Here is a 26,271-nt window from a genome sequence, read left to right as displayed (position 1 = left end):
GGGCTTTTTTTTTTTTTTTTTTTTTGTCATTTTAATCTAAGAAGTTAAAAGATATAAAAAAGCACAAAGAACAACTTAATAAACATATTTCCACTACTCAGAAATAACAACTCATAAAATTATTTTATCAGCCCTGGCCAGTGTGGCTCAGTTGGTTGGATTGGCAGGTCTGATTCCCATTCGGGGCACCATACCCAGGTTTTTGGTTCGATTCCCCAGGTGGGGGCGCCTTCAGTAGGGAGGCAACGGATGAGTGTTTTCCTGTTACATAATGTTTCTCTCTCCCCTTCCTTTCTCTAAAATCAATCAAAGAATTATTTTATCATATTTGCTTCCACCCTATTTTTTTAAATGTTTTTATTGATCTTAGAGAGAGAGAGGAAGGGAGAGAGAGAGAGCAAGAGAGAAACATTGATCGGCTGCCTCCTGCATGCTCAACCAGGGCATGTGCCCTGACCAGAACTGGTGATGTCTTTGTGCATGGGATTATGCCCAACCAACAGAGCCACACCAGCCAGGGCTCCACCCTATTTTTAAAAAAAGAAATCAAGTGTAACAGATTTAGCTAAAGTCCTCTTTGACCAATACCCTGTCCCATTTCCCCCCCTGTAACCCAGGTATGTGCCCTTAGACCAGGAATGGAACCCACGATCCTCCGGTGTGCAGGGCAAAGCTCTAACCACTGAGCCATGCCAGCCAGGGCTACCTTCCTCTTCCTTGACAGAAAAACAACTGTTTGTGTTCAGTGGGTTTCCTTCCAGCCCATTATTATACTTTTGTATACAGGGTGGGATAAAATTAGGTTTACAGTTGTTTCTATGGAAAATAATATAATAACAAGTAATAATACAAGAATAAACTCTATTTCATATACTCACAACTGTAAACCTGTTCTCCAATATAGAGAATAAGAATTTAGCTCTTTTTCATTCTTTGCCCACAAGGACAAAAGGAGGTGGAGTGGGGAGGAGCTCCTACTAACCACTTTGAAAGCTGGAAAGAAAATGATGAGTGGAAATTTAGCAGAGTTGAAAAAGTTCAAGCCTTAGTCAACGGTGGAGAAAATGTGTATTGCGGCACCACCAAAAGGCTCTGACTTGAAGGGAGCAGGTACTTCAAGGGTAGAAATGAAAACAGGATTGATCCTTGATCCCCTACCTAACTCTGCAGTTAGGTGACTGCCCTTCCCAACCTTGGCTGACTGTTAAGTTTATTTTCTGCAGAAGGCAGACAGAGGGTCTGCAGTATTTGAAGGCATTATCTTCTAGCTTCCGGAACTAATTTTAAGAAGTTCAGTATCTTTCCGACTCTTGAGCTTTTGTAAAAATGTTTCCTTGATTCACTCCAGACATTTGAAGGATTGCCTCTTTGTCCCCAAATTTTGGAATTTTACATGCTGTATGTTAATATAGATCTATTTTCATTTATTAGGCTCAGTACCTAATGGCCCCTTTCATTCTGGATATTCTCATCTTTCAATTTGGGGACATTTTTGGAATTATTTCTCTGATCACCCCACCCCCCATTTTCTTTGTTACCTCTTCCTGGCACCTATATTATTCAGATGTTGAACTTCCTGAACTGGCCCTCTAATTCATTTCCTTTTCTTTCTTCCTTTCTTTTTGCAAGTTGAAAGAAAAACTAAATGGAGATCTGAAAAACAATTCCTAAAAGACCAAACTTTTCCAGAAAACTGTAGCCACACAATATATTTCATCTATCATGTTATAACATGCATTAGACACAAATATAAAACCCATAAAACAAGCCACCATAAAACAAGCTGAGCAGAGATAAGATGCATCTTTCCTTTTTTAAAATTTTTTCTTTTGTTTATTGAGTTTAAAATTTTTTCTGCTAGAATGCTTTCATTTTAAAGGTCTCATTTGTTTTCTGAACATTCACTTCTTGAAACAGCATGTCCTTTCACAAACCAATATCTTCAGTCTCTGAGGATATTAATGATTTTATTTCGGTCTTGATTTCTTCTTTGTGTACAGCCTGTTTCCTCCAAGTTCTTTCTTTATTTTTTTTTCTGTTTTCTAATGTTGGTCTTTGTCTTTCATATTAAAAGTTTTCTTCATGTGTCTGGTGTCCTTGTTTGTCTGCTCATACTTGAGGATGACAGTAATGATTCTCTGTAAACTCTGTGAACATGGGTATGGTCTTCACCAAGGCTGATGTGGCTGGCTTATTTCCTTATGAAGCTCTCATGTTAACATCTTTGCATTTTCTCTCTCGGACTGATCAGATACTTCAGAGAAGTCCTTTCAATCTCCTGCACAAAAAATACATTCCTGCCTGTCAGGGTCTGGAAACTGAATGAGCCAAGTGAGGGAAGAAAGCCCATGGTCTAAATATTTCATAAACTAAATAGTTCATAAACTTAATTACCCTGTTTCCAGTATGGTATCTCCATCTTTAAGTGTGCTTGGTGTCCCTCAGTAACAAAGATGGCAGAGACAGCAGCTGGGAAGGGATGACAAGAATGGCTAACAAGTGTCCCCTGATGTTTGGCCCCAACTAGCGGACAGTTCCTGAATAAATAAAGGATGAATGTCAGTTTCTTCCCAGGGCTCCCGCACCTTATATTTTGTAACCACATCCCACTGAAGAATTCATTCCTCCCCTTAGTCATCGATTCCAGGGGCAGTGCAGGTAGGCAGCTCTGCCCGTGAGCTCTAACACGTGCCAGGTGGCTGACCGCAGCCCCCAGCGCCTGAGAGGGAAGCAAGAAATCAGTTACAGGGCTGCTAATCTCTGCCCGACAGCTGGAGAATGAAGCTCTGCGGGTTCTTTCCAGCAGGAAGGACATTCTGAAAGCGAGTGTGAGGAGAAAGCTTAAGGAGTCCTTATGTCTGGTGTACCTGTGGGCTTTGTAAAAATGGCAATGCTCAGAGACAGAGGCCTTCCAGTACGTAGCATCAGGCACAAATTTGAAGACCAGGGCAGGAGACTCCATTCAGGGAAGGACAACTCCACAAATGAACAAATTTCCAAGAGAGCCATAGCACAGGGTAGGAGATCAAGGCAGGTGGGATTCTGTGGGACGGATGGAGCTCTCCGTCTCCTCCTTGCCAGGGAAAAAATAGTTATTCCGAAGACTAGACGTCCAGAGGCCTTCTGGGGTTGTCAGGGCTATCAACTCTCTGAGCAACCATAAACTAAAAGATCCCCTTAACCTCAGTTTCTCTGAAAATACAGAAGAAATAACCTATCCCATAATCTATCACCCAGAGTCATCTGCATTTTAATGCATTTTGTTCTTTTAAGTGTTATTTACATACTTAAAATCTTATGTAATGTGCAATGGTGTCTCCTGCTTTTTAGTTTATTATGTTATCATAAGCTTTTATTTCCCTTTATCATTAAAAAAAGTTCTTGGCAGACTTAATATTAAAGACTGTAACCATTCCTCTATTGTTGGACATTAGTTTCAGACATCTTGTTATTAAAAATAAAACTGCCACACGCCTTTGCACTTACACCTTCTAAAATAAATGTCAAGTTTAAAATAATACCCAGAAAGGAATACAGGAAAATACCCAGAAAGTTAAAAAATCCCCCCAAATCCATCACTTAAAAAGTCAGTGTTTAGAAGGGTGGTGTGGCTGTGGTTTTGCTGGTCTCACGACGTCTGCCATTTTCAAATTTTCAGAGTCTGTTGACTGTAATCTTGCTGCTACATACGTACCTGGGTTTATCTTGACCCTTGGCAGCCAGCCTCCTGGACAGAAATAAAGCTGGATTGGTGGGTATATTTTGGAAGTGCACCAGAATTACTGAGCGGAAGAGTCCTTATGCCGCAGTATGCTTTGGTGACCTTCAGCATCTTCTTCACACAGCAGCTTGGAAAAAATACCTGAATTTAATTGCCATCAGGTTTTAATATGAAAAGGGGACTTATCTGCAGAAAATAATGGAAAGAATGGTTAACCCTTTTATCTCTGAACATTGAATTTGATACATTTCCAGCTGCTGTTCTTTATTTCTGTTACTGGACCAATGTTCTATACAAATAATTAGGATGTGACCATGTAATACGCAAAGAGTTTGTAACAATCAATCTCAGTACGGTCACTACAATATTACATTCTGCAAATGTCATTCTGTTGTGTCTGATACCGGTTTTTAGTTAGGTATCTCTAAAGCACATCGTAGAAAACAAAATTGGTAAAGTATTCAAATTCCTTTCACTGTGATTTGGAAATGATGTATCTTTACAGAATGAGACCTTAAAAAATCAGTATTTATACTGTAGTTAACATTCCTCAATGCTGATTGTGATTTATCTTAATTTCAGATGATTTCCCTAGTAGAATTAATAGTTCAAAAGAACTGTTGGTCTCGTTTAAAGAAACTCGAAATTCCACTGCCTTGAAATTTCGCCCTAATGATACCTAACTTCTTTTGGGACTGATTTTAAACTTCCAGACCCAGAAAGAGCCAGAAATCGCCACAGCAGGAATTTCATTCCTTCTAAAAACAATGCCGTTTAAGTTTGGAGAGGGGTCGGAATACCGATTTCACAGAACCAGGGAAATCAAGCAACTTGAAGCCTGAGGAAGGCGCTCTTCTCACGTGACGCCGCCGCTTTTCCTTTAAATGCCTGCTCACGTGATCGCAAACGTGGAGGTGAACACACGCGCGCACACACACACACGCACACACAGGAAATTCACGCCGTCGGGGTCATTCCTCCACCTTCCCAACCCTCGGGTTTCTGGCGTCCCCTCCACGGAAACCGTAACTCTTCTGGGGACTTTCTCTTGCTTATCCCCTTCCTTGTGTCGCCGATTCTCACTCCTTTTCGTTAGTCGCTGGCCCTAGAGCTCCGTCTGTCCTACGGAACCCAATTTGGCGGAGGAAAGTGGACGGAAACTACAACTCCCAGGGGGCGTCGCGGTCGCCGCCCTCGGCAGCGCGCAGTGTAGGTCGGGGGCTGAGGTTCCGCGGCCTTTTCACCGCTTGCGCCCGGGAGCAAGCGCACTACAGGTTCCGTGGCGCCTCGCGCACTGGTGGGGCGGGGCCGGATCGGGGCCGGATGGGGGCGGGGGAGGGAGCGGGAGCCCGGGGCTGCCTGGTTGGCGCGCGGGCGCGCGGGGGCGCTGGGGGGGGCGGGGGAGCGGAGGCGATGGAGGGGAGGAGTGGAGGAATGGGGGAGGGAAGGGGAAAGGAGGCGGGAGGCGGGGCCGAGCTGGAGCTGGAGCTGGAGCTGGAGCCTGAGCCGGCGGTTGCAGTGGAGGCGGTGATGTCGGTGCAGGTCGTGTCAACAGCGGCTGCCGCGAAAGTGCCTGAAGTGGACCTGAAGGACCTGAGCCCCCCTGAGGCGGAGCCGCAACTGGGACTGAGCACGGCGACCGTGAGCGCCATGTCCCCTCCGGCGGGCGGCGGGGACCCAGAGGCTCCGGCTCCCGCCGCGGAGCGGCCCCCAGCCCCTGGTCCGGGCTCGGGGCCCGCTGCTGCTCTCAGCCCTGCCGCCGGGAAAGTGCCTCAGGCGTCGGCCATGAAGCGGAGCGACCCTCATCACCAGCACCAGCGGCACCGCGACGGCGGCGAGGCCCTGCTCAGCCCCGACGGCACCGTTACCGAGGCGCCACGCACAGTCAAGAAGGTATTGGGGCCGGGCTGCCTCTCGTGGAGAGAGAGAGAGAGAGGAGGAGGGAGGGGGAACCGCACGCAGATCCTCTCCGCTCCGCACCACCACCCTCCACACCTTCCCTTCTGATCACCGAAGCAGAGACCCCGTTTCCCCTTAAACCCACTCTCTCAGAGATGCCCCCACCCGGCCCCCAGTGCTGGAGATCAAAGACTCCAGCCGGCACGGTGGTACTTGGCTGTGAGTAACATGGAGGTAGCGCTTTCCACTACTACTTGGAACTGCAGGGAGAAGAGAGGCACCTAATACTGCCCATTCCTGCACCCCCAGCATACTCCCGTGTTATTTTTCAGACTCTCCGGGAGAAGACCCCTATGTACAGAAAAACCTTAGGGCTTATGAGAGTTCACCCAACAATAAGGGTGGAAAGATCTTGTCTGATTGTAGTTGGGAGTAAGCAATAGTTAACTCGCATTGAAACCCTCAGTTATCTGGTTTCTGTGCAGACGATCACTTGATTCTTTTCTGTGGTCAGCTTCCATAGAGCAGTGTTGATGCTGTGCCCTTCACTCTAGATACTGCAATATCCTTGCATCTTCCCTGAATGTAGAAGGGTAATGGAGAGATTCTCTTCACTCTTCTCAGAGGTTTATCCTTTCTGCTCAGTAGTTGGCCACCAGGATTATTAGACTGTATATGGAGAGAATGATTGTTTTATTGGTTCCTTTTGTCATTATCTGAAAGTGTTAGGAAGAAATGCTTCTACTTTTGGGAAAGGTTATTATTGTGGGGCTTTCTGTCTCAGCTGTCAGCTTCTTTCAGATATAGTTTTGAAGAGGCAGTAGCCTTAGAGCACCAGGGATAAGTGTGCCTAGATGTAGTATACTTCTGTGTTACCCTTACGATGCTATGCGTTGTGTGTCTCTCCTCTCAGAAAGCTAAATCAGCACAGAAAAAAAAGGGGCAATTATTGGAAAAGACAGAGAGACATGGATCATGTAAAAAAATGATTGTGGCTCTCATTTCCAAGATACGTACAATATGAACAGTGATTTATGTTTTTTTATTATTGGAAATGATTTTATTTCTTTATGAGAACAGCATTAAGGTGATGTAAAGTTTGCATTGGTTTCACTGTACGACTCAGCTGAATTGGAACCTTGGATCCAGCCTAACTTTTGTTGTGATAACCTCATGATTAAGGCATAAAGCAGATAACCCTTTCATTCTGACTACCCAAATATAGGTGATTAACAAACGATGTCAGAGGCAAGACTGACGGAATTTGTTTAATGATGCTTTAGGACTGTGTCCTTGTCGTTTGCAGTATGAAATTCCTCTGGGAGGAATTATAGGAGGAAAGACAGGCAGCATGAGCTGCTTCTAGTATTTAGATGTGAGTCTGGAAATCTAAAACACGTTTCTGACTAGTTCATTTGCTTTATGACTTTAGCCAAATTTTCCCTGTGATTAAGGGTCTTTTTGTGTAAAATGTGTATGTAATTTGATTAGCTCTCTTGAGGGTAAGAGTGTTTAACAAATTGTTTTTGGAATGGGATTTACTGTCAGGCAGACCTGGTTTGAATCCTGGTACCCCTGCTAAGTAGCTTGTGGGTAATTTCCAAATTCTCTAAATCTTAGTTCCCTCATCTATAAAATGAGGACACTAATATGATTGAGGACTAGAAATATTTGTAGAGGGCTTTGGCATTAAACTTGGCACATATAGTAGTGTGGCTTAAGGAATAATAGCTATTGTTAAGAATTAATTTTATTTCTCCTTCCATTATAGCTTACGTGCATGCCACTATGACTACCTCTGAATGGTATACACAATTTAATAGATTCTATATAAAGTTTAAAAATCTCAGGCCAGCATATCAGTCTTTTTTCTTAATTCTAGGTGTGCTTCTTGACCATTTTCCTTGTTGCTGACCCACCTTCTTCCTGTTTTTCCAGTATCAAAATGTAGTTCCATGATTCTAGGTTTACTCAGCACCTCAAGGCTATGGAAGACAGGGCCAAGCTTGCTGTACAGTGTCGTGGCTCAGTTGGTTGGGTGTCATCCTGTACACTGAAGGGTTGCTGGTTCAGTTCCCTGTTGGGGCATCCCGGTTGGGGGGCATGCAGGGATCAAATCAATCGATGCTTTGCTCTCACATGGATGTTTCTTTTTCTCCCTCTCCCTTCCTCTCTCTAAAAATTAATACAAATATTTTTAAAAAAATAACTTCTCTGGAAGTTAAGCAGGTACAACTCTGGGCAAGAATGCAGCTGTAAACACAACTAAAGGCATTGTCAGGCTACTTTTGAGGGGTAGAATCTTTAACTTTCTTGATATTGAATTGGTTAAATTATAAGTACATGAAACTGCCCTTCTTTCTTCATAATGAAAGTCACCTCACCAAAGGACTACAGTGTGACATTTTGATATGTCGAGCCTTTCTTGATTCTTAGATTGTTTATTTAATCATTCTGACCTTGACTCCCTTCTGCTTTCATATAGTATAGAGAGAGACTGGGGGTACTTAGGAATTGAAATAGTTATAATTGGCTATGTAATTGGTGACTGTTGTGCTTTAATTTTGTAACTCACAAGTTTATTTATCTTAAGTCACATTTCCATTGATGGTTTCCCTTACTCCATTCATATATCTGTCATCATTTTTCTTAGTTCTGTTACTCTGCTCAGCCACACAAGGGAAATAAACTTTTTACAAGAGCCAGAATTCCCAAGTGTAGTAGTTTATAAGAATGAACATATGATGTGCAGGTTACTCAGTCACATCTTATCTTTGGCACAAGTTACATCGTGTAATTTATGATGCTCTGAGGACTGGATCTTGTCATTGTGGCTCTGATATATTTGTATATAATGTTTTTCTTCATAAGCTCACATGAAGTGAATCCAACAAACCAAAAATCTCTATAAGAAGTGATTGGTGAAATGGGAAGAGAAGTTCCACAGTGAATGAAGTGGTAAAGTTGAGAGGATTTCTTCCCTATGTTCTTAAAAATGGGGTTATAGGAATGTCACAGTACAGCAGGGAAAACAAGGCAGAAGAGGATTTATTGTAGAAAAGTTAAAACTTTCTGACAGTAAGGCTGTGAGCCAAGAATGATAACTAGCGTGTGCTTACGTCAGTATTTGTAATGATCATGTTCAAGCAGATTATTATTATTTTTTTTGGCAAAGGTATCGACCTTGCACTCACTTTGTTGCTGTCAGCAAAGGATGAGTTGAGCCATGTTAGTGCTTTCTTTCCTGAATTCTTTAAGCTCTTGACTTGGTTAATTATGGATTATGAAAATGTAATCTTTTGGATCTAGGCATGGGAATGTGGAATCAGTGTGATTCCTTTTGCCATTTAGGAAAGTACAACCTTGCAAAAAAACATACAGTGAGGCAATTGGCATATTTGCCTTAATAATAGTTACCATTAATTGGCCTTTTATATACCAAGAATTGTTGTAGGTGTTTTTCTAACCCTGACAATAACACATTGAGATATAGGTAGCATATCTCCACTTTACAAATAAGGAAATGAGGTCCAGAGAGGTAAAGTGCCTTGCCCAAGGTTATACATCTAGAAAGTGGCAGAAGTAAGACTTAAACCTTTGTGTTAAACCTCTGTTTCCAAAGCCCATGTCCTTTTCATTATGTCACACCAATTCTTTCTAACTTCTTTTTTTAAAATCCTCAACAACGGACATGCTCATTATTTGAGAGAGAGAGAGAGAAACATTGATGTGAGAGAAACATCGATTGGTTGCCTCCTGTATGGGCCCCAAACGGGACTAAACCCGAAACCCAGGTATGTGCTCTGACTTGAGATCAAAGCCACAACCTTCGGTGTATGGGATGACACTCCAACCAGCTGAGCCACATTGGCTAGGGCCTTTCTAACTTCATAGATGCTTGGCTCTGGCCTGCTCCCAGAAGTCTTTGAGAGTATTTTTGAATATTAAGGTATGTGTGTTTAAGGCTTAGGTCATCCCAAAACCAAGTAAGGGTCTGAGTCAAGGCTTTAGGAGAGGATTGGGGAAAGTTGTACAAATGTAGAACTACAAAGAATTGTAAAATTAGAGAGGAAGAAGAGCATCTTATATAGAAAAAAGCATTTTAAGATCAATGATGCATTTTCACATTAGTAATTTACTAATAATCTGAGAAATTTATTTTTTTATTTTTTAAATTATAAATAAATATAGAGGAATATGCTTCCTCTTCCTGTCCAGCTAACAGTTTTTCCTTGTTCTTTAAGTCCCACCATCTTTATGAATCCATCTCTAATTAAACCTTTAGCAAGTTAGAAAGGGAAGAATGTATTATACATTCCTACTGTGTACCAGGCATTAAATTAGAGCTTTACATATACTATTTTATTTACTCCTTTTAAGAGTTCTCAAAGAGAGGTAGGGTTATCCTTGTTTTATTGAGGGTTAAGGAGATTAAGGAATTTGTCTCAAGGTCACACATTTAGTAATGTGATGGAGCTGATAGAACTCTAATCTGTTTGACTCCAAAGCCTACACTCAGTTGCTTTTCAATTGAAATATTTTTCTGTTCAAAACTCATTAAATTTTAATCTGTGTATTTTTTGTGGATGTTTTTGTTATTTCACGAATAGGTAGTTTGTTTTTATTTATTGAGTTTGTTTAATGGTCTTACCATATATTTATGTGAACATTGATGAAATTTCTGAGAAAGCAGCCCTTTTTTTTTGTATTATAATTTGTGAATTTTATTTTCCTTGAACCTGATTGGGAAAGATTGAACATTAAGAGCTGTTTTAGGAGGTTGCTCAGAGCTGAAGTTGCAATTGTGCATTTGATATCCTGAGGAAAAACTTAGGTCCTTAATATCCAGTTAATTCAAGAAATGGATAGTTCATGAATAAAGGAGAGTAAGAAAAAAAAGATTTGTTGGGATCTTTATTCACACTTGTCAAGGTGATTTATTTATTTATTTATTTAAAATAGGTCTTTATTTTATTTTTATGTTTTAAAAATATATCTTCATTGATTTCAGAGGGAGGAAAGGAGAGGGAGAGAGAGAGATAGAAACATCAATGATGAGAGAGTCATTGGCCACTGCCTAGCCCGCAACCCGGGCAGGTGCCCCGACTGGGAATCAAACCCGGATTGCCTGGATCCCACTTCGATGCTCAACCTCTGAGCCACGCCCAGCCGGGCTAGAATAGGTCTTTATTGATTTCAGAGAGAGGAAGGGAGAGGGAGAGAGAGAGAGAAAAACATCAATGATGAGAGAGTCATTGACTAGCTGACTCCTGCAAGCCCTTCACTGGGGATCGAGCCCACAACCTGGGCCTGTGCCCTGATGGGGAATCGAACCTTATCTCCTGGATCATAGGTTGATGCTCAGCCCCTGAGCCATGCCTGGCCAGGCTCCAATTGATTTTATAAAGAGTATGCAATTCCTTTTTGGTGGTTTTTGTTTGAATAATTCAGAAAGGCAAAACTGAGGTGGATGGGAGAACAATCTGACAGTTGCCCTGGTCTACTGTCCTGCCATTTTGTTCAGGTGGTATGTACCATTAGAGGAGCTGAAATTCTGTTTACCTAATAAGAGGTTCAGTAAGCCTGATCAGGTCTCTATGGAATTTGTAGGAGCTTTTTATATTTTGAATGACCTATGGACTGAGATTTGGTGAGAGCTAAGTGAGCAGAGGAGAAAGTGGTGGATTGAAATTCCTTCTGTAACAGTTCTAAGCCTAAAACTATTTTGATTAATTAAAGACATTTTGGTCCCCCTCTTCTCCAACTATATTCTGCAACAATTCAGTTAACCATTTTCTTTCTTGGGCACTGCATTAATAGCTGGTGATTTCCTATTCTCTTTTTCAAGTGTAAATGTATCTGTTTGGGGCACCTAGTTCTTAGCTCAGAACCTATATTAAGGAAGGGTACATAAGTTTTAGAGCTGCTAGTGGAATTTCTCTGACTATAAATCAGGATTTTCCCTTAAAGCCTTTCTGAATACTGTAAAACTGTCATTGAAAGTTAAGTAACCTGAGACTGAAACTGGTTTCACCTTCCCTACAAACTTATCTCCTGCAGTACTCCAATGGTGAATCCTTTTGATCACTCTAAAAGATTAGATACTGTTGACTACATTTTCTTGGAAACTCTTCTCTGGCTTCAGTTATAACTCTTCATTTATGGCTACCATTTACCGAATACTTAAGTCTCTGCCAGACATTTATCTCTCTATCTCATATCATTTAATCGGAACAGTTTTATCTGATAAATATTATTATTTTACAGATGAGAAAATATAGTCTCAGAGAGTAATTAACTTGTCCATCACCTTGCAAATCCGTGATGTCTTTGAGATTAGTGAAGTGCCACACTGCCCATACCCCCACTTCTCTGACCAAACTCTCATGTGAAATCTGCTTAAGTACTGTACCTAGGCTGCTGCTAAGACCACTCTGTGCAGCCTTTTGGATCTCAGGATCTACCACTTGCTCCTGCATTGTCAGCAAATTCCCATGTAGGGTCAGCCTCTAGCAGCACAATCCAGTTACAGGGTCAACAGTGGGAATGCTGTTAATGTGGCAGCTGGTATCCAGATCTATAGTGGTGCGGCCTAAACTGCAGCATCTCCTACTTGGGATTAGCAAACACAACTTTCCAAAGCCCATTTTGTATATGATTTTTGGTGCTTTTAGCTGTGTAGCCCTGAAGCAGGTTTTTCATTCTGAAAGCTACCTCATAACCTTTTTGTAAATTCTTTTTCTGTTTAATTCAGCCAGAGTTGCCTTCTGCTGTTTGTGGAACTCTGGATGATGCACTGGTTGAACCTAACCATCTGCCTTTTTAGTTGTCTGTATCCATGGAGATGAGAGTTGCTAGAGAAAATCAGAAAATGAGGGAGATCAATATCACTACAAATTCATAATCATCAACCTCATATGCATAATCAGTATTGCCTAGCAATTTATACATTTCTCTAGTAAGTTCACTTCCCCACTCACTAGAAATGACTATTTCATATAGTCTCAATTTATTTTTAATCTCATGTTCTTTTATTTATTTATTTATTTAGTTAGTTAGTTAGTTAGTTAGTTAGTTATTTATTTTATTGGGGTGACATTGGTTAATAAAATTATATAGGTTTCAGGTGTACAATTCTATAATACATCATCTGTGTATTGTATTGTGTGCTCACCACCCCAAGTAAAATCTCCTGTGTTTTTTTTAAACCAATGGTGTGCCTTATACTTTATTATAAAAAACAGAAGCTATCAAAAGGGAATCCTTTCATCTTTGTACCTCCCAAATCTACAAACCTACCTGCATCTCGGGCTTACCTTTTACTGATTCCCACCTGTTACGATAAAGGATGTGTTCTTGATTTCGTCAAAGACCAGTCCCTCCACAGGTGTTCTGATCGCATTCTCTTGTCTTCTTCAAGAATTTCTTCCTTTGGTTATTTCCTCTTTCTACTAGAACCTTTCCTGCAGCATTCAAACTTGCTCTAATCTTTCCCATTTTGAAAACCCTGTCCTCTGACCCCCGTATTTCCTTTCTGCTACTCCTATTTTTCTACTCCTTTCACAGCTAAGCTTCTTAAAGGAGTTTTCAGTATATGCTATATATACTTTTTTTCTTCCCATGAACTCTTTAACCCACTCCTATTCTTATACTGACCCAAACAAAGCCCTCTTGCTAAAGTTGCTAATGCTGTCATATTGGGAAACGTGGCCGCCTGTTTTTTCAGTCCCCTTCATATCAGACCTCTTGCCTTCATCTGACACTGACTTCTTAGAAAAACAGCATCCTCTCTTGGCTTCCAGGATACTGCTCTTTACTAGTTTTTCTCTTATTTCTCTGGCTGCTCCTTAGTCTCCTTTGCTGGCTGGCCCATTCTCCTTGGTTCCTGGCCCTCTGCTCTTTCCATTATGTTTTCTCCCTAAGTCATCCACATTATTCCCGTGCCTTTGAGTATCATCTACATAACAACAGCTCCCCAAATGATTTCTTTAGCCAAGACCCCTCTTCTGAATGCCAGTCAGTCTTATGTGTGTGCACTGCCTACTTGCATTTGGGTTTCAAAACTAACATGTTCAAAATGAAATTTTTTATTTCCCTTTCCAGTTGCCAAATAATGTTCTTATTTTCTTCATATCAGTAAAATTGTATTTACATTATTTTTTCTTTTGTTTAAAAAATTGTTTTTAATTACACAAGTAATACTTGCATATATTCTTGTAAAATAATTCAATCTAGTAAAATAGTCCTTCTTTGGCCCTCAGCCAGTCTCATTCCCCTTTTCATAGGTGACTTGTACTCTCAGTTTGTCTCACTTGACTTTTTTCTCTGAATTTTTTATATTTGTACGTAGAGAAATTTATAGTTCTATAATTTGTACATAAATGAAAGCATACTATATATACATTGTTTTGCAGTTTGCTTTTTTTAACTTAAGATTATGTCTTGGAGCTTTTTACATAGTAGTACATATACATTTATCTCATTCTTTTTAACTGTTGAATTGATTTCCAAAGTCTATACCTTTGTTGTTTATTAAACCAGTCTTCTGTTGATGCACATTTGACTTAATTTTTTTCTTTACAGACCATCCTGTGGTAACTACTTATATGCATTCTCTTTGTATACAAGTTAAGTGTTTCTTTAGGGTGGATATCTAAAAGTACAATTTTGGAGTTGATGCATAATGTCATGTTGCCTTCAAGAATGGAGTACCAGCCCTGGCTGCTGTGGTTCAATGGTTAGAGCGTCAGCCTGTGCACCAAAGGGTTGCAGGTTCAATCCCCTGCCAGGTTGGGGCGAGTGTGGAAGGCAACCAATTAATGTGTCTCTCACGTCGATGTTTCTCTCTCTTTCTCTCTCCCTCTCCCTCCCTTCCATTCTCTCTAAAAACCAATGGAAAAAATTTCCTTGGGTGAGGATTAATGAAACCCCAAAAAAAGAATGAGTACCACTTTACATATCAGCTCACTATATATAAGACAGCTCTTTCACTACAGCTATTTCAGTACAAATATATAGTACTTCAGTACTATATATTTTTACCCCTTTTATGAGGAAAATCTTTTACTGTTGTTTTTGCATTTTTCCTGACTAATACGAGGCTGAGAATATTTTTATGTATATATTAGCAATTTATATTCTTTTTCTTGTAATTGCCTGTTTATATTTATTCATTAACAAATATTTATTGAGCCTCACTGGGCGTGGCTCAGTGGTTGAGCATTGACCAGGAGATCGTGGTTCGATTCCTGGTCAGGGCACATGCCCTGGTTGTAGGCTCGATCCCCAGTAGGGGGCGTGCAGGAGGCAGCCAATCAATGACTCTCATCATTGATGTATCTGTCTCTCTCCCCTTGTCCCTTCCTCTGTCTGAAATAAATAAAGATATATTAAAAATAAAATAAAACATCATTTAAAACAAAACAAAACAAAACAACAAATATTTATTGAGTGACTACTATGTGCCAAGTGCTGGGGATACAACAGTGACCAAAGTAGGTAAAGATCTCTGCCCTCCTATTGACTTGTCTTTTTTGTAGGTTTATAGGAATTATTTAAAATTCTGGATATTCTTTCTGTATATGTACCAACATTTTTCTACTCATTTTCATGTTGACATTACTTTGTTTATGATTTTAAAAGTTTTTATGCAGTCAGATTGGACAGTTTTTTTCTTTATGGCTTCAATATTTTGTGTCTTAGAATGGCCTTTCCTACCCCAGGTATATAAATAAATTCTTTTATATTTTCTTCAACTGTTTTTATGTTTGCATTAATGTATTTTGGTCTTAAATTCATCTGGAGTTTATTTTTGTTTATAGTATAAAATAGGGACTTTTTTGTAATGTAACATAGCTCTATTTGTCTACAAATAAAATTTAATATTTTATTATTTTGGGTTTGTTATGTTTCTTTCTCTTTAACTTGTCCTTCTTAACTATTTTCTTTCTTACCTTTTAGCTGGACATGTAGAAGTAACTTTTGTTTGAAGGCTGTACCTATTTAACTCAAGAATGATACTAAAAATTGCCATCCTGGTAGTACTAATTTAGTGCTTATAATGAGTTATTCATAGATGCACTTGCTTTTTTAGCAAATTTTATTTTTTAAAGTAAACAAAGTTGTTATTGTTTAGTGGATTGATTATTTTGATAGAAATTGGAGTCTTGATTGTATTTCAAATATATATCCTATGCAGCAATGGCTTAGAAAGGCACTTACCTTCTGCAGTTATACTAAGTTGGAAAAATGGAATACTGTATGTTCCTTTTCCAAAATGATACCTGAGTTTTTTAAGGCATTGTAGGAACTGAGTGTGTGGTGAGACTGTAGGAAGAAAATTTTTTACCCTGATTAGATAGTTGTATGCGTCTACCTTTCAGAGTTAACAATATATTTACCTGTTCCATGTTAAAGAAGGACTCATTTTCCTAGCAGGTAAATAAAGTGTCTTTTTCAACAAAGCTTTGTTGGATAAAGCTTAACTGAGTCTAGTTTTGGATTACTCTGCTTTGGGAGACAGAAATGGGATAGGGATTTTTACTACATTCATGTCCATTATTATAAGGAAGAAAAGGTGGTTGGTCAAATGCAAGTTCCTTTTTAGGGCCTATGCTGGACTGTACTATAAAAGAGAAGCAATTTTACTACTTCTGGATACGTAATACTCTTCCCTAATACATTTTGAGCTGCTTTTGTATAAAAACCATTTATGTGTTGTGTGCAAAACACTGCTAAGTGGTAGTTATTAAATCAGAAAAATATCATTCTTGCCCTCAAGGAGAGGGTAGGGATGTAGATATGAAAATAAATACAGTCTAGTTTGATATGAACAGTACTGGAAGTAGGAATTGTTGCAGTTTGAAGAGGTCAGCATTGAAATCAAGGTGTATCACCTTAGGAAAACTAGTTGGTTGTCCATCCAGGAGACTTTGCAATGTAGCATAACCTTTGTGTGGTTTCCATGTTCCCGCATTATAAATCCAGAAATTCACTTTTAATACACTAAGAGATCATTCGCTTCTTAGGACTAGCTCATTGAAACCAAACTCACAAGAGACTCATATTTGAAACAGAACGATAATTTTAGGGCCTGGCTGAGTAGTTAATTGGTTAGAGCATCATCCCGATATGCCAAGGTTGTGAGTTCGATCCCTAGCCAGGGCACATACAAGAAGTAACCAGTGAATGCATAAATAAGTGGAACAACAAATCAATGTGTCTCTCTCTTCCTATCTCTTTCTCTCTAAAAATCAATTAAAAAATTAAAACTGATAACTTCTAAGTTATGGTCAGATGTATAACACTCAAGCTGATTTAATATACAGGTCAGTTAGATGATACTATGAAAAATCAACATGGGAAGTCTAATTATAGTTAGAAGCAATTTTTTAAGTTTGGAATCTTAGATCCTTGCTACCTACGCTGGTCCATACCAGAAGCATTGGCATGACCCAGGAGCTTGTTAGAAATGTACAATCTCAGGCAGTTTTGGTTATGGACTAGTTTATGCACACTGGAACCTCAATTTTTTACTTATTGTTGAATAATGTTGGCTTAGCAGGTGGTCTTATTTTGTTTCTCTTCTATGAAACCTCAGAGTAGAGAGGCAAGAAAATCATTTTAGGGTTTTGTGGAAGGGTAGAAATTTATAATAAAGCTTACCATAAGCCCTGGCTGGTGTAGCTCAGTGGTTAGAGAATTGGCCCTCACACTGAAGGGTCTCAGGTTCGCTTCCTGGTCAGAGGCATGTACCTGGGTTGCAGGTTCAATCCCCAACCCCTTTCGGGGCACATGTAGGAGGCAACCAACTGATGACTCTCCCTCCCCCTCCCACCCTTCCAGTCTCTCTAAAAATCAATGGAAAAAATATCCTCGGGTGCAGATTAAGAACAACAAAAAACAAAACTTATAAGACTTGTAATAAAATACTTTATGGACACAAAGACATAGAAACACAGACAGGCACAGATGTACAAAGACACATAGCCTCCCCACATACAACAGAACCTCTCAAGACCTCTCTACCCAGACCCTTCCCACACGCAAAGCCACACACCCACAGAGAGAGCCCCACGGGTTTCCACAGAGTCCCCTATGTGTACCCACAGAGACACCCCACACAGTCCCATATATACTCTGAGGCCCACCCCCACACAAAAACACAGAAACTCCCGTGCAGAGAGAGAGAGGAACACACCGGCACCCAATAGGTGATGCTTAAAACTCAGATTTTCATGAGACTTCAGTGTTCTCCATAGTTATTTTGAGAAGGGACAAGTATATTCTCTAAGGTACTTTTAAGTGAGCCAGAAAATGAAGGAAAAACAGACAGGTTGTCATTGGGTCTGCAGAACACTGAACGCTACAGAGCCAGTTTTTATTTGAATTCCTGTTTCTGGAACTGCTTGTTCCTGGGCATCATTTTCTGTTTGATGTACTTGTCATGTTTAGATAAAAAATCATTCTCCTCTCTCTCAGGAGCTTGCATCCTAAATTGCTGGTTGAGCAGAGTTCCATGCTTGGTTCTCCTTGGCACTAATAACATACTCCCTTGATGCTGTCTGAGTCACTTAAATCTGCCCAGGATTAGAAGGTCCAGAAACACTGCACCTATGTGGAGGACTCATACTGAGTTCTCTGTGGGGGTGTGGGACTGAAGAATGTAGGGTGGAGAGGGAAAATTATGTTCAAACTAGAAAAGAGATGTAATTTGGGGTTTTTTTACTTGTTGGGTAGTTCATGGTAAAGTTTGCATAGAGACCTACACAAAAACTTAATGACTCGGGAATAATTTAGCTGTAAGTAAAAGATTTTAAAACTGATGTGAGTGGGGATGGCACGTTGATTGTGTTGGTTGATAAAGACGTCACTGGTATCCACACCACCAGATTTTTTTAGTGCCTCAGGGTGCTTTTTTTTTTTTTTGAGAAATAATCTTGGTAGGGCAAAGGAAATTCCACCATACAGCATGCTTGGACCTAAATTCTTGAAAGTTTCTATCACACTGAGTTAGGCACCAGAGAGACATTAGTATAAGTTTTACAAATATAGTTTCCAAAAAGAGTTAAGCCTGTTTTAAAAAAATTTTTCCCCAAGCATATGGAAGAGCACTGAGAGAGTTGTACTCACTGCCCAATGTAACAGATGTTAGCATTTTGCAGAATTTTTTGTAGATATTTTTAAAGAAATAAAACATTGTAGATAAAATTGAAGACCCTTTTGTACCCCTTCTCTGTTCATTGCCCTTTGTCCTTTCTCTCCCATCCCAGAGGTAACTTGTCCAAACTTTGCTGTTTATAATTTATAATTCCCCTTCATTTTTTAATACTTTTGCTGTATATTGTTCATCAGTATCAATTGTCTATCAACAAACAATATGTAGCATTGTTTTGTATGTTTATAAACTTAATATAAATGGTAGTATAGGGTAGATACTATTCTACAACTTGCTGTTTTCACTCTTTACTTTGAGTTTTAACCTGTCTGACACGTAGATTTTCTAGTTGATTCATTTTAACTTCTGTGTAGTACTTCATTGTATGAGTATACCACAGTTTACCCATTCCCCTTTTAATGTTTCCTTTTTATTTTTATTTTTTACTGGAGTGAACATCCTTAAACGTGCACATGAGTGATAGTTTCTCTAGGGTACATCCCTATAAGCAAAGTTGCTTAAAGTGTATCAACTTTACCAGATACTCCCACATTGCTTTCAGAAGCGGTTGTATTAATTACTCTTTGCTGAATCCTTACTAATAGGTGGTATGTCAGACATTAAACTTTTGTCAGTCATGCGGTTGTGAAATAGTTTCTCTTCTGTTTTAATTTGCACTTCCTTTGACATTAGTGAGACTGAGTGTCTTTTAATATGTTTGTAGTCCTTTGGGATTTCCTTTTTTGTACAGTGTTGGCTATATTCATACCCTTTCCCATTTTTCTATTGGAATCTCATAGGCTTTTCTTGCTGATTTGTAAAAGTTCTTTATTATAACCCTTTAACATCAGATGCAAATATCTTCTGGTCTGTGACTTGGTTTTCTGGTCTTTTACTTGTGGCTTTTATACAGAAGTTAAATTATTTAATGTAAAATTGATCCATTTTTTTCTCTCCTTTTTAAATCTTGTTTTAGAAACTTTTCTCTATCTTGAGGTCATATACTCTTCTATATAGCTTTCAAACATGTTTAGTTTTGTTTTTTCACAATTTGATCTTTACCTGAACTTATTTTTGTGTATGGTGTGAGATACTGATATAATTTTATTTTATTTCATCATGTAGAGAGCCAATTGTCCCAGCCTTGTTTGTTGTTTGAGTCTATCAGTTTCTCATTGCTATACAATGCAATTCTGTCATCTGTTTTGTTTCATTAGTCTCTTTACTAACACCACACTTTTTAATTGTTAGAACTTTATAATAACTCTTAATATTTGCTTACGTTCCTGCTAATCTATTCTTTTTAAAAACATTTTTTTATTTTTAATTCTCACCTGAGGATATTTCCTCCGTTGCTTTTCAGAGAGAGTGGAAGAGGGGGAGGGAGAGAGAGAGAAACATCGACTGGTTGCCTCCTGCACGTGCCCCAACCCGGGCCAGGGATCGAGCCTGCAACAGAGGTATGTGCCCTTGTCCAGAATCGAATCCAGGACCCTTCAGTCCTTAGGGCTCATGCTCTAACTACTGAGACAAACTGGCTAGGGCTATTTAAAAAAAAAAAAAAAAAATTATTAGTTTCAGAGAGAGGAAGGGAGAGGCAGAGAGAGAGAGAAACATCAATGATGAGAGAGCCATTGATCAGCTGCCTCCTGCACACCCTCTACTAGGGATCAAGCCCTCAACCTGGGCATGTGCCCTGACTGGGAATCAAACCATGATCTGGCTCATAGATTGATGCTCAACCACTGAGCCACACTGGCTGGGCAAATCTATTCTTTTAAAAAAGTTTTTTAACAACTTTATTGAGGTAAAATTTACATAGGATAAAATTTACACATTGTAAGTTATAATTTAATGACAATGTATTTGTAGAGTTTTTTCACAACAGTAAAAGATACATATATATAACAAAATTTATCATTTTAACCATTTTTAAAGTATATTGTTCAACAGCGTTAAGTATATTTAAGTATATGTTACATTACCACTACTCATTTACAGAACTTTTTTCATCATATCCATTAAACAATAACTCCCCATTTCCCTCTCAACCACCATTCTGTTTCTTGACTGCTCTAGTTCCTGGGAACTTTTATTCTGCTCTCTGTCTCTGTGTACTTGCCTTTAGGTACCTTATATAAGTGGGATCATAGAAGTCCTTTTGAATCTGGCTTATTTCTCTTAGTATAATGTTTTTAAGGTCCAATCCATGTTGTAGCACATATCAGAATTTCATTCCTTTTTAAGACTGAATAATATTTCATTGTATCTTACTACATTTTATTTATCCTTTCCTCTGTTCAAGGACACTTGGGCTGTTTCTGCCTTTTGGCTTTATGAATAATGCTATGAATATGAGTGTCTAAATGTCTGTTTGAGTCCTTTTTTTTCAATTCTTTTGGATATACTTACTAGTGGAATTGATATTTGTATGTCAGTCTTGTATCCTGCAACTTTGCTAAACTTATTACTCTAGTAGTTTTTTGGAGATTTTAGATTTTCTGCATTCAGGATCATGTCATCTATAAATGACAGTTTCATTTCTTGTTTTCCATTGTGAATGCTTTTAATTTCTTTTTCTTGACATATTACACTGTCTAGAACAGAGGTGGGGAAACTTTTTTTTTCTGCCAAGGACCATTTGGATATTTATAACATGATTCACGGGCCATACAAAATTATCAACTTAAAAATTAGCTGTGAAAAAAAGTCTCCTAGATTTATTGAATTTCCAGTCACACCTATGGTTGCCTTAGTAGGGCCAGACCAAATGATTTCTCGGGGCAGACATTCTCTACTCCTGGTTTAGAACCTCAGAAATGGTGAGAGCTGACATCCTCACCTTGTTCCCGATCTTAAAGGAAAAGTATTCAGTCTTTCACCAGTAAGTATGTTAGCTGACAGTCAGTAGAGCAAATTTCTCCTAACATATTCTTTATAGTGTCTTAATTTTGACAGATTAAGGGACTAGATAAATTGACATGTATTAGTAAATAGTACCTGCTTGACAGACATACATTTCTTAGTTATAAAATATAACAATCCTTTTGTCTCTTGTAGAATCAGGCAACCTGATACCCTTTAAGTTTCTATTTTGAATCCGTTTTTAATCAATACTCTAAATTGACAATTTATGGGCCACCTGTTGCTGTGTAATTCTAGGGTATCTATATTGTGACCCCTGAAATGAAGCATTTATATCCCCTGATGCTGTTGTAAAGTTTATTATGGTTTTCATTTCTGTGGGGAGAGATTCTGTGATATTTTCTCTTTAAAGTAAAATAATGTGTTTGTGTGTAAAGTAAACTACATCTGTGGCTCATAGGTGTAGTTCATTTTATAGCCCAAACCTGTTGTTTCATCTGTTCCCATAAGATCTACAGGTAGCACTCTTCTTCTTGTGGATGGGGACATGGATTTAGATTCATTGATTGGTGTGTGTGTGTGTGTGTGTGTGTGTGTGTGTGTGTGTGTGTGTGTGAGATTTCAAATTACTGCCTTATCCCTTAGACTGTAAACTACAAGGGCTGAGACTGTTTCTTACTCAGTGTATTGTTAGCATCTGGCAGATAGTAAGGGTTTTGAATGAAAGAATGATCAAATCAGTCTGTTTTGTGATACTTAGCAAAGAGGAGTGATTAGTATAAATTGGCTCTGCTTTAGGGTGAATTTTTCTTCTCTAAATCCTCAAAGCATTTCAGAGTATGGATGTAGCTTAAATAGAAAAAATTTTCCACTTTTCTCTTAGTAATTAAGCTAAATATTACCAAATTTATTATTATTCCCTTACATATATACATTTAAAAATTTTGAAAGCCTCTTTTCCTTTACAGTTTGGTAGAATCAAATTTGTGCTTTGGTTCTCCCAATTAGTCAAACTATTTTTATGTCATTTCTGAGAGATTTTAGGCCTAGACAGATGTGACTGATTTGGGTAATTTTGTAGGAATCTGCTTTAATAATTAAATATAAAGCTTTGAGATAACCAATTCTCAGAAAGGGATGCTTATAATAATCATATAGAAAGTTGATACCTTTTTAGTAAAATGGCATTGTTTATTCCTAAATCTTTTTCTTTGAAGAAGAATCAGCATTTGTAGTTGTGATTGGTTAATAAATACATTCTGATTTTAGCAGCTCACTTGAGTGGTGTTGCATAAAGAATTTATATTTGACGTTTGAGACCTTGTCTCCATTTTCTCTCTGCTTTGTTGACTAGAACCTTGCTAACGTGGAGGACTGTTAGAACTTACTCATCAGGAGTTGAGCTGAAGTTTTTGGCTCTCAGCCTCATTCTCTGTCCTTGTGCTTCAATGACTTCATTAGTCCACAATTTGTTCATCTGTTTTTCTCATACTGCTTGATAATGTAGAGGAAGAAAAATTCTTTTTCCTGCCACTCTCCTTGGATCACTGACTGGGGTCCTGTAAATTAGAGTGACAAAAGACAGATTAACAAGAGAAAAAGCATACGAATTTATTTAATATAAGTTTTACACAACACGGGAGCCTTCATAAGGAAATGAAGACTAAAGAAATGGTTAAACCAGGGTGTTTTTATACTAGGGTGGTGAGTGGAAAGCCATGGGAAAATGTGATAGGACAAAATGGTATGAGCTAAGTGTAGTAAACTGGGGAAAACTTAGCAAGCCTGTTTGCTAGGATTCCTCTTGTCAGGTCCCTTTGTCTTTGGACATAAGAATGCTCTTTTCTTCCACATATTAGTAGAACACCTATCACATGAAGATTTTTTGACCTGCTTCAGAGGAAAAGAGGAGGTTGGAGAGTTCTTCATGCACTTGCCATTTTTCAAATTCCTTTAGCTTAAAATATGGTGCCAATGCACCATGTTTTTGGGATTACGTATTCTGAACCACATCATTCCCTCATCTGAAACTTTCCCTAGAAAGTTTCCTGTGAAAGTTTTACAGTCCAGAAACTGAGTTGAACTAGTCTCTCAGTCCTGGGAATAGGTTGGTCTAGTTAAATAGTTGGGCCTCAGGAGGCAGTGGTGTAAGTAGGAGTAGGACACAAACCTGAGTTAGGCCTCTATATGGTGTGAGCGATCAGGCATTTAATGAAGGACATTTCTATAAAAAACAGAAGTTAATGATTAGTACAAACTATAAACATAGGTTTTTGAGTCCAGAGGTCAATCAGTCAAGATTTCTAGATGTTGCGCTCAAAGTATCTTCAGATGGTGCAGTAAGGAGAGGCAGGGGCAGTCTGATGAATTTCCGTGTTTTCAGTTTGAATGTCTCTGGTGATGGCATCAGCTGTTCCAGTCACCTTTCTGAGTGGCCCACACAGCAGTAGGCACAAAGTTGTCCGTGCATGATCTATTGTGGTGATTTCTTTGAAGTGTATGTCAAGTTTTGCCCATTTAGCTTTCAGAGCTTTAAAGGGAAGGGTAGTTTTAGTTGTTAGTGATATCAAGTGAGGAGGGTGCGGGAAAATTGGGAATGTTAGTTTGGAGAATGGTAGCCAGGTATTTGAGGAAACTAGAATTGAGACTCCACAGCTGTGTACTATAGTTTTCCATTGAAATGTAAAAATTTCTCTTTACAGTTATCCCTCTTGTTGATTAAAGATAACCAGAGTAAGGTTGGCCTGATTATTTACATAAGTGCACCAAGATTGATAACTGACCACACAGGCCTTTTAAAATTTGCTTTATTTTTTTCTCTAGTTTTAAAAAATGTTTTTATTGATTTTTAGAGCGAGAGGAAGGGGGGTGGAGAGAGAGAGAGAAACATTGATGAGAGAGAAACATTGATTGGCTGCCTCCTGCAAGCCCCCTACTTGAGACCGAGCCTACAACCCGGGCATGTGCCCTGACTGGCAATAGAACCGGCAACATTTTGGTGCATAGGACAGTGCCCAACCAACTGAGCCACACTGGCAGGGCAAGGCGAACAGATTCTTACCGAACTTTTTAAAATAACTATATTGCTGCCCTGGCCAGGTGGTTGGAGCATACACCAAAAGGTTGCAGGTTTGATTCCTGGTCAGGCACCTACCAGTTGGGCATGAATAGGAGGGAACCAATTAATGGTTCTCTCTCTCTTTCTTTTTCTCTCTCTCTCCCTTCCTCTCTCTAAATATATCCTTGGGTGAGAATTAAAAAAATAATAAAATAACTATATTGCCATGCAAATAAGAACACTTAAAGAGTTTCTAACTTTTGGAGGGATCAGGCAGGGAGAAAAGATAAATGTTTCATTTTTGTTTACCAAGGTATAATATATTGAATTGCTGTTAAGATACAGATAGCTTAAAAGAAAAGGGAAAGGAGTTCCTTATAGCTGGAAAATAGAACATTCGAAAAACAGCAAAGTTTCAAACAAGAAGGCCATAAAAAAATCATAATCCTCCTTACCAGTTCATTCAGTCCCATGGAATAAATTCTTCTTCCACTTGATCTTGGGTGGACAGTTTCAGACGTTATCTGAGAAGAATAAGAGTAAAACAGAAACTATCTATGGATGACAAGACCTAAAACGACTGAGGTCTAAGATCTAATGAGAGTTCATTTGATAAGGAAATTTGGTTTATTTCTCTGGCATACAAGATATTAACAATAATCAGACAATCAAAGTATTGACAAATTTCTACAACCTTCATACAGTTGCTGGAATACCTATATTAACATTCACCCACTAAGATATAACCCTTTGTATTTGACTGTGTCTTCCATGCAATTTAATATATCAAATAAACTGAGTTATTATTATTAACATTTCTCTTTATAATGTAAAGGAACAAATCTTTTGATCTTTTCCAGTGGCCCTCTGGGAAATCTCAGGTTAGTCCAAGGTCAAAAAGACTTCATTTTAGAATTTGATTTTAGGAATTTTGTCAAAAATGAACATTTGATTAAATAGGGTCAGAGGTTACTATGAAACAATACTTATTCATTTAACCAAAGTGATGATAAAAGATTTTAAAGACAAATATAAGAAGTAACATAAATGTAAAAAACAAACAGCAGAAACAACTTTAGCTCCTTCAGTACTGGGAAGACTCAGTTTTTGTTTTTAAAGTAACTAAAGACATGATAAAAACAACATGATGCAAAGGAAACTTTTTGATAAGATACAAAGTCTTTGTTTCCTAGCAAGATTTTTTTTTAACTTATAAGTAAATCCTTTCAATCTTAGCAGTTTGAGCACGTGTAAAATTCTTTTCCACAAACCTTCTACACATTTTAAAATACCATTTAGAGTTTTAGTTCATCTTTCTTATGCTGGAATAACCAGTCATTCTACTTGAAGACAGAACTTCACTCTTTTCCTGTAACAAACACATCATTCATCCCTTACCTTTCCTTATCAAAAGCACATCTGAGGTTGTGGTTTGGATTCCCAGTCAGGGCACATACGTAGGTTCCGGGTTCAGTTCCCGGTAATCAGCAAGTATGGAAGGCAACCCATCGATGTTTCTAAGGATGTCCTTGGGTGAGGATTAAAAAAATGAAACAGAGCAGAACAAAACAC

At 38.8% G+C, this 26,271-nt stretch overlaps 1 protein-coding gene and 1 long non-coding RNA gene across 2 annotated transcripts in view; one reads left to right on the top strand and one right to left on the bottom strand.

The window, feature by feature from the left end:
• The first annotated feature begins 5,220 nt into the window (after nucleotides 1–5,220).
• AHCYL2 (adenosylhomocysteinase like 2) overlaps nucleotides 5,221–26,271 on the top strand; it is a 146,582-nt gene continuing 125,531 nt past the window's right edge. Inside the window, exon 1 of the mRNA XM_016213333.2 lies at nucleotides 5,221–5,614. Coding sequence (XP_016068819.2) covers nucleotides 5,252–5,614 — 363 coding nt within the window. The 5' untranslated portion in view covers nucleotides 5,221–5,251. The remainder of the gene's footprint in view (nucleotides 5,615–26,271) is intronic.
• LOC107537343 (uncharacterized) overlaps nucleotides 22,092–26,271 on the bottom strand; it is a 47,439-nt gene continuing 43,259 nt past the window's right edge. The window contains exons 2-4 of the long non-coding RNA XR_001603224.2: nucleotides 26,098–26,227; nucleotides 25,155–25,223; nucleotides 22,092–23,200 (exon numbers count right to left, since the gene is read on the bottom strand). This is a non-coding gene — a long non-coding RNA (uncharacterized LOC107537343). The remainder of the gene's footprint in view (nucleotides 23,201–25,154; nucleotides 25,224–26,097; nucleotides 26,228–26,271) is intronic.

The sequence above is a fragment of the Miniopterus natalensis genome, chromosome 10, assembly GCF_054644295.1.
Source record: "Miniopterus natalensis isolate mMinNat1 chromosome 10, mMinNat1.hap1, whole genome shotgun sequence".
NCBI lineage: Eukaryota > Metazoa > Chordata > Mammalia > Chiroptera > Miniopteridae > Miniopterus > Miniopterus natalensis.
This window is presented reverse-complemented; position numbering and strand designations above follow the sequence as displayed.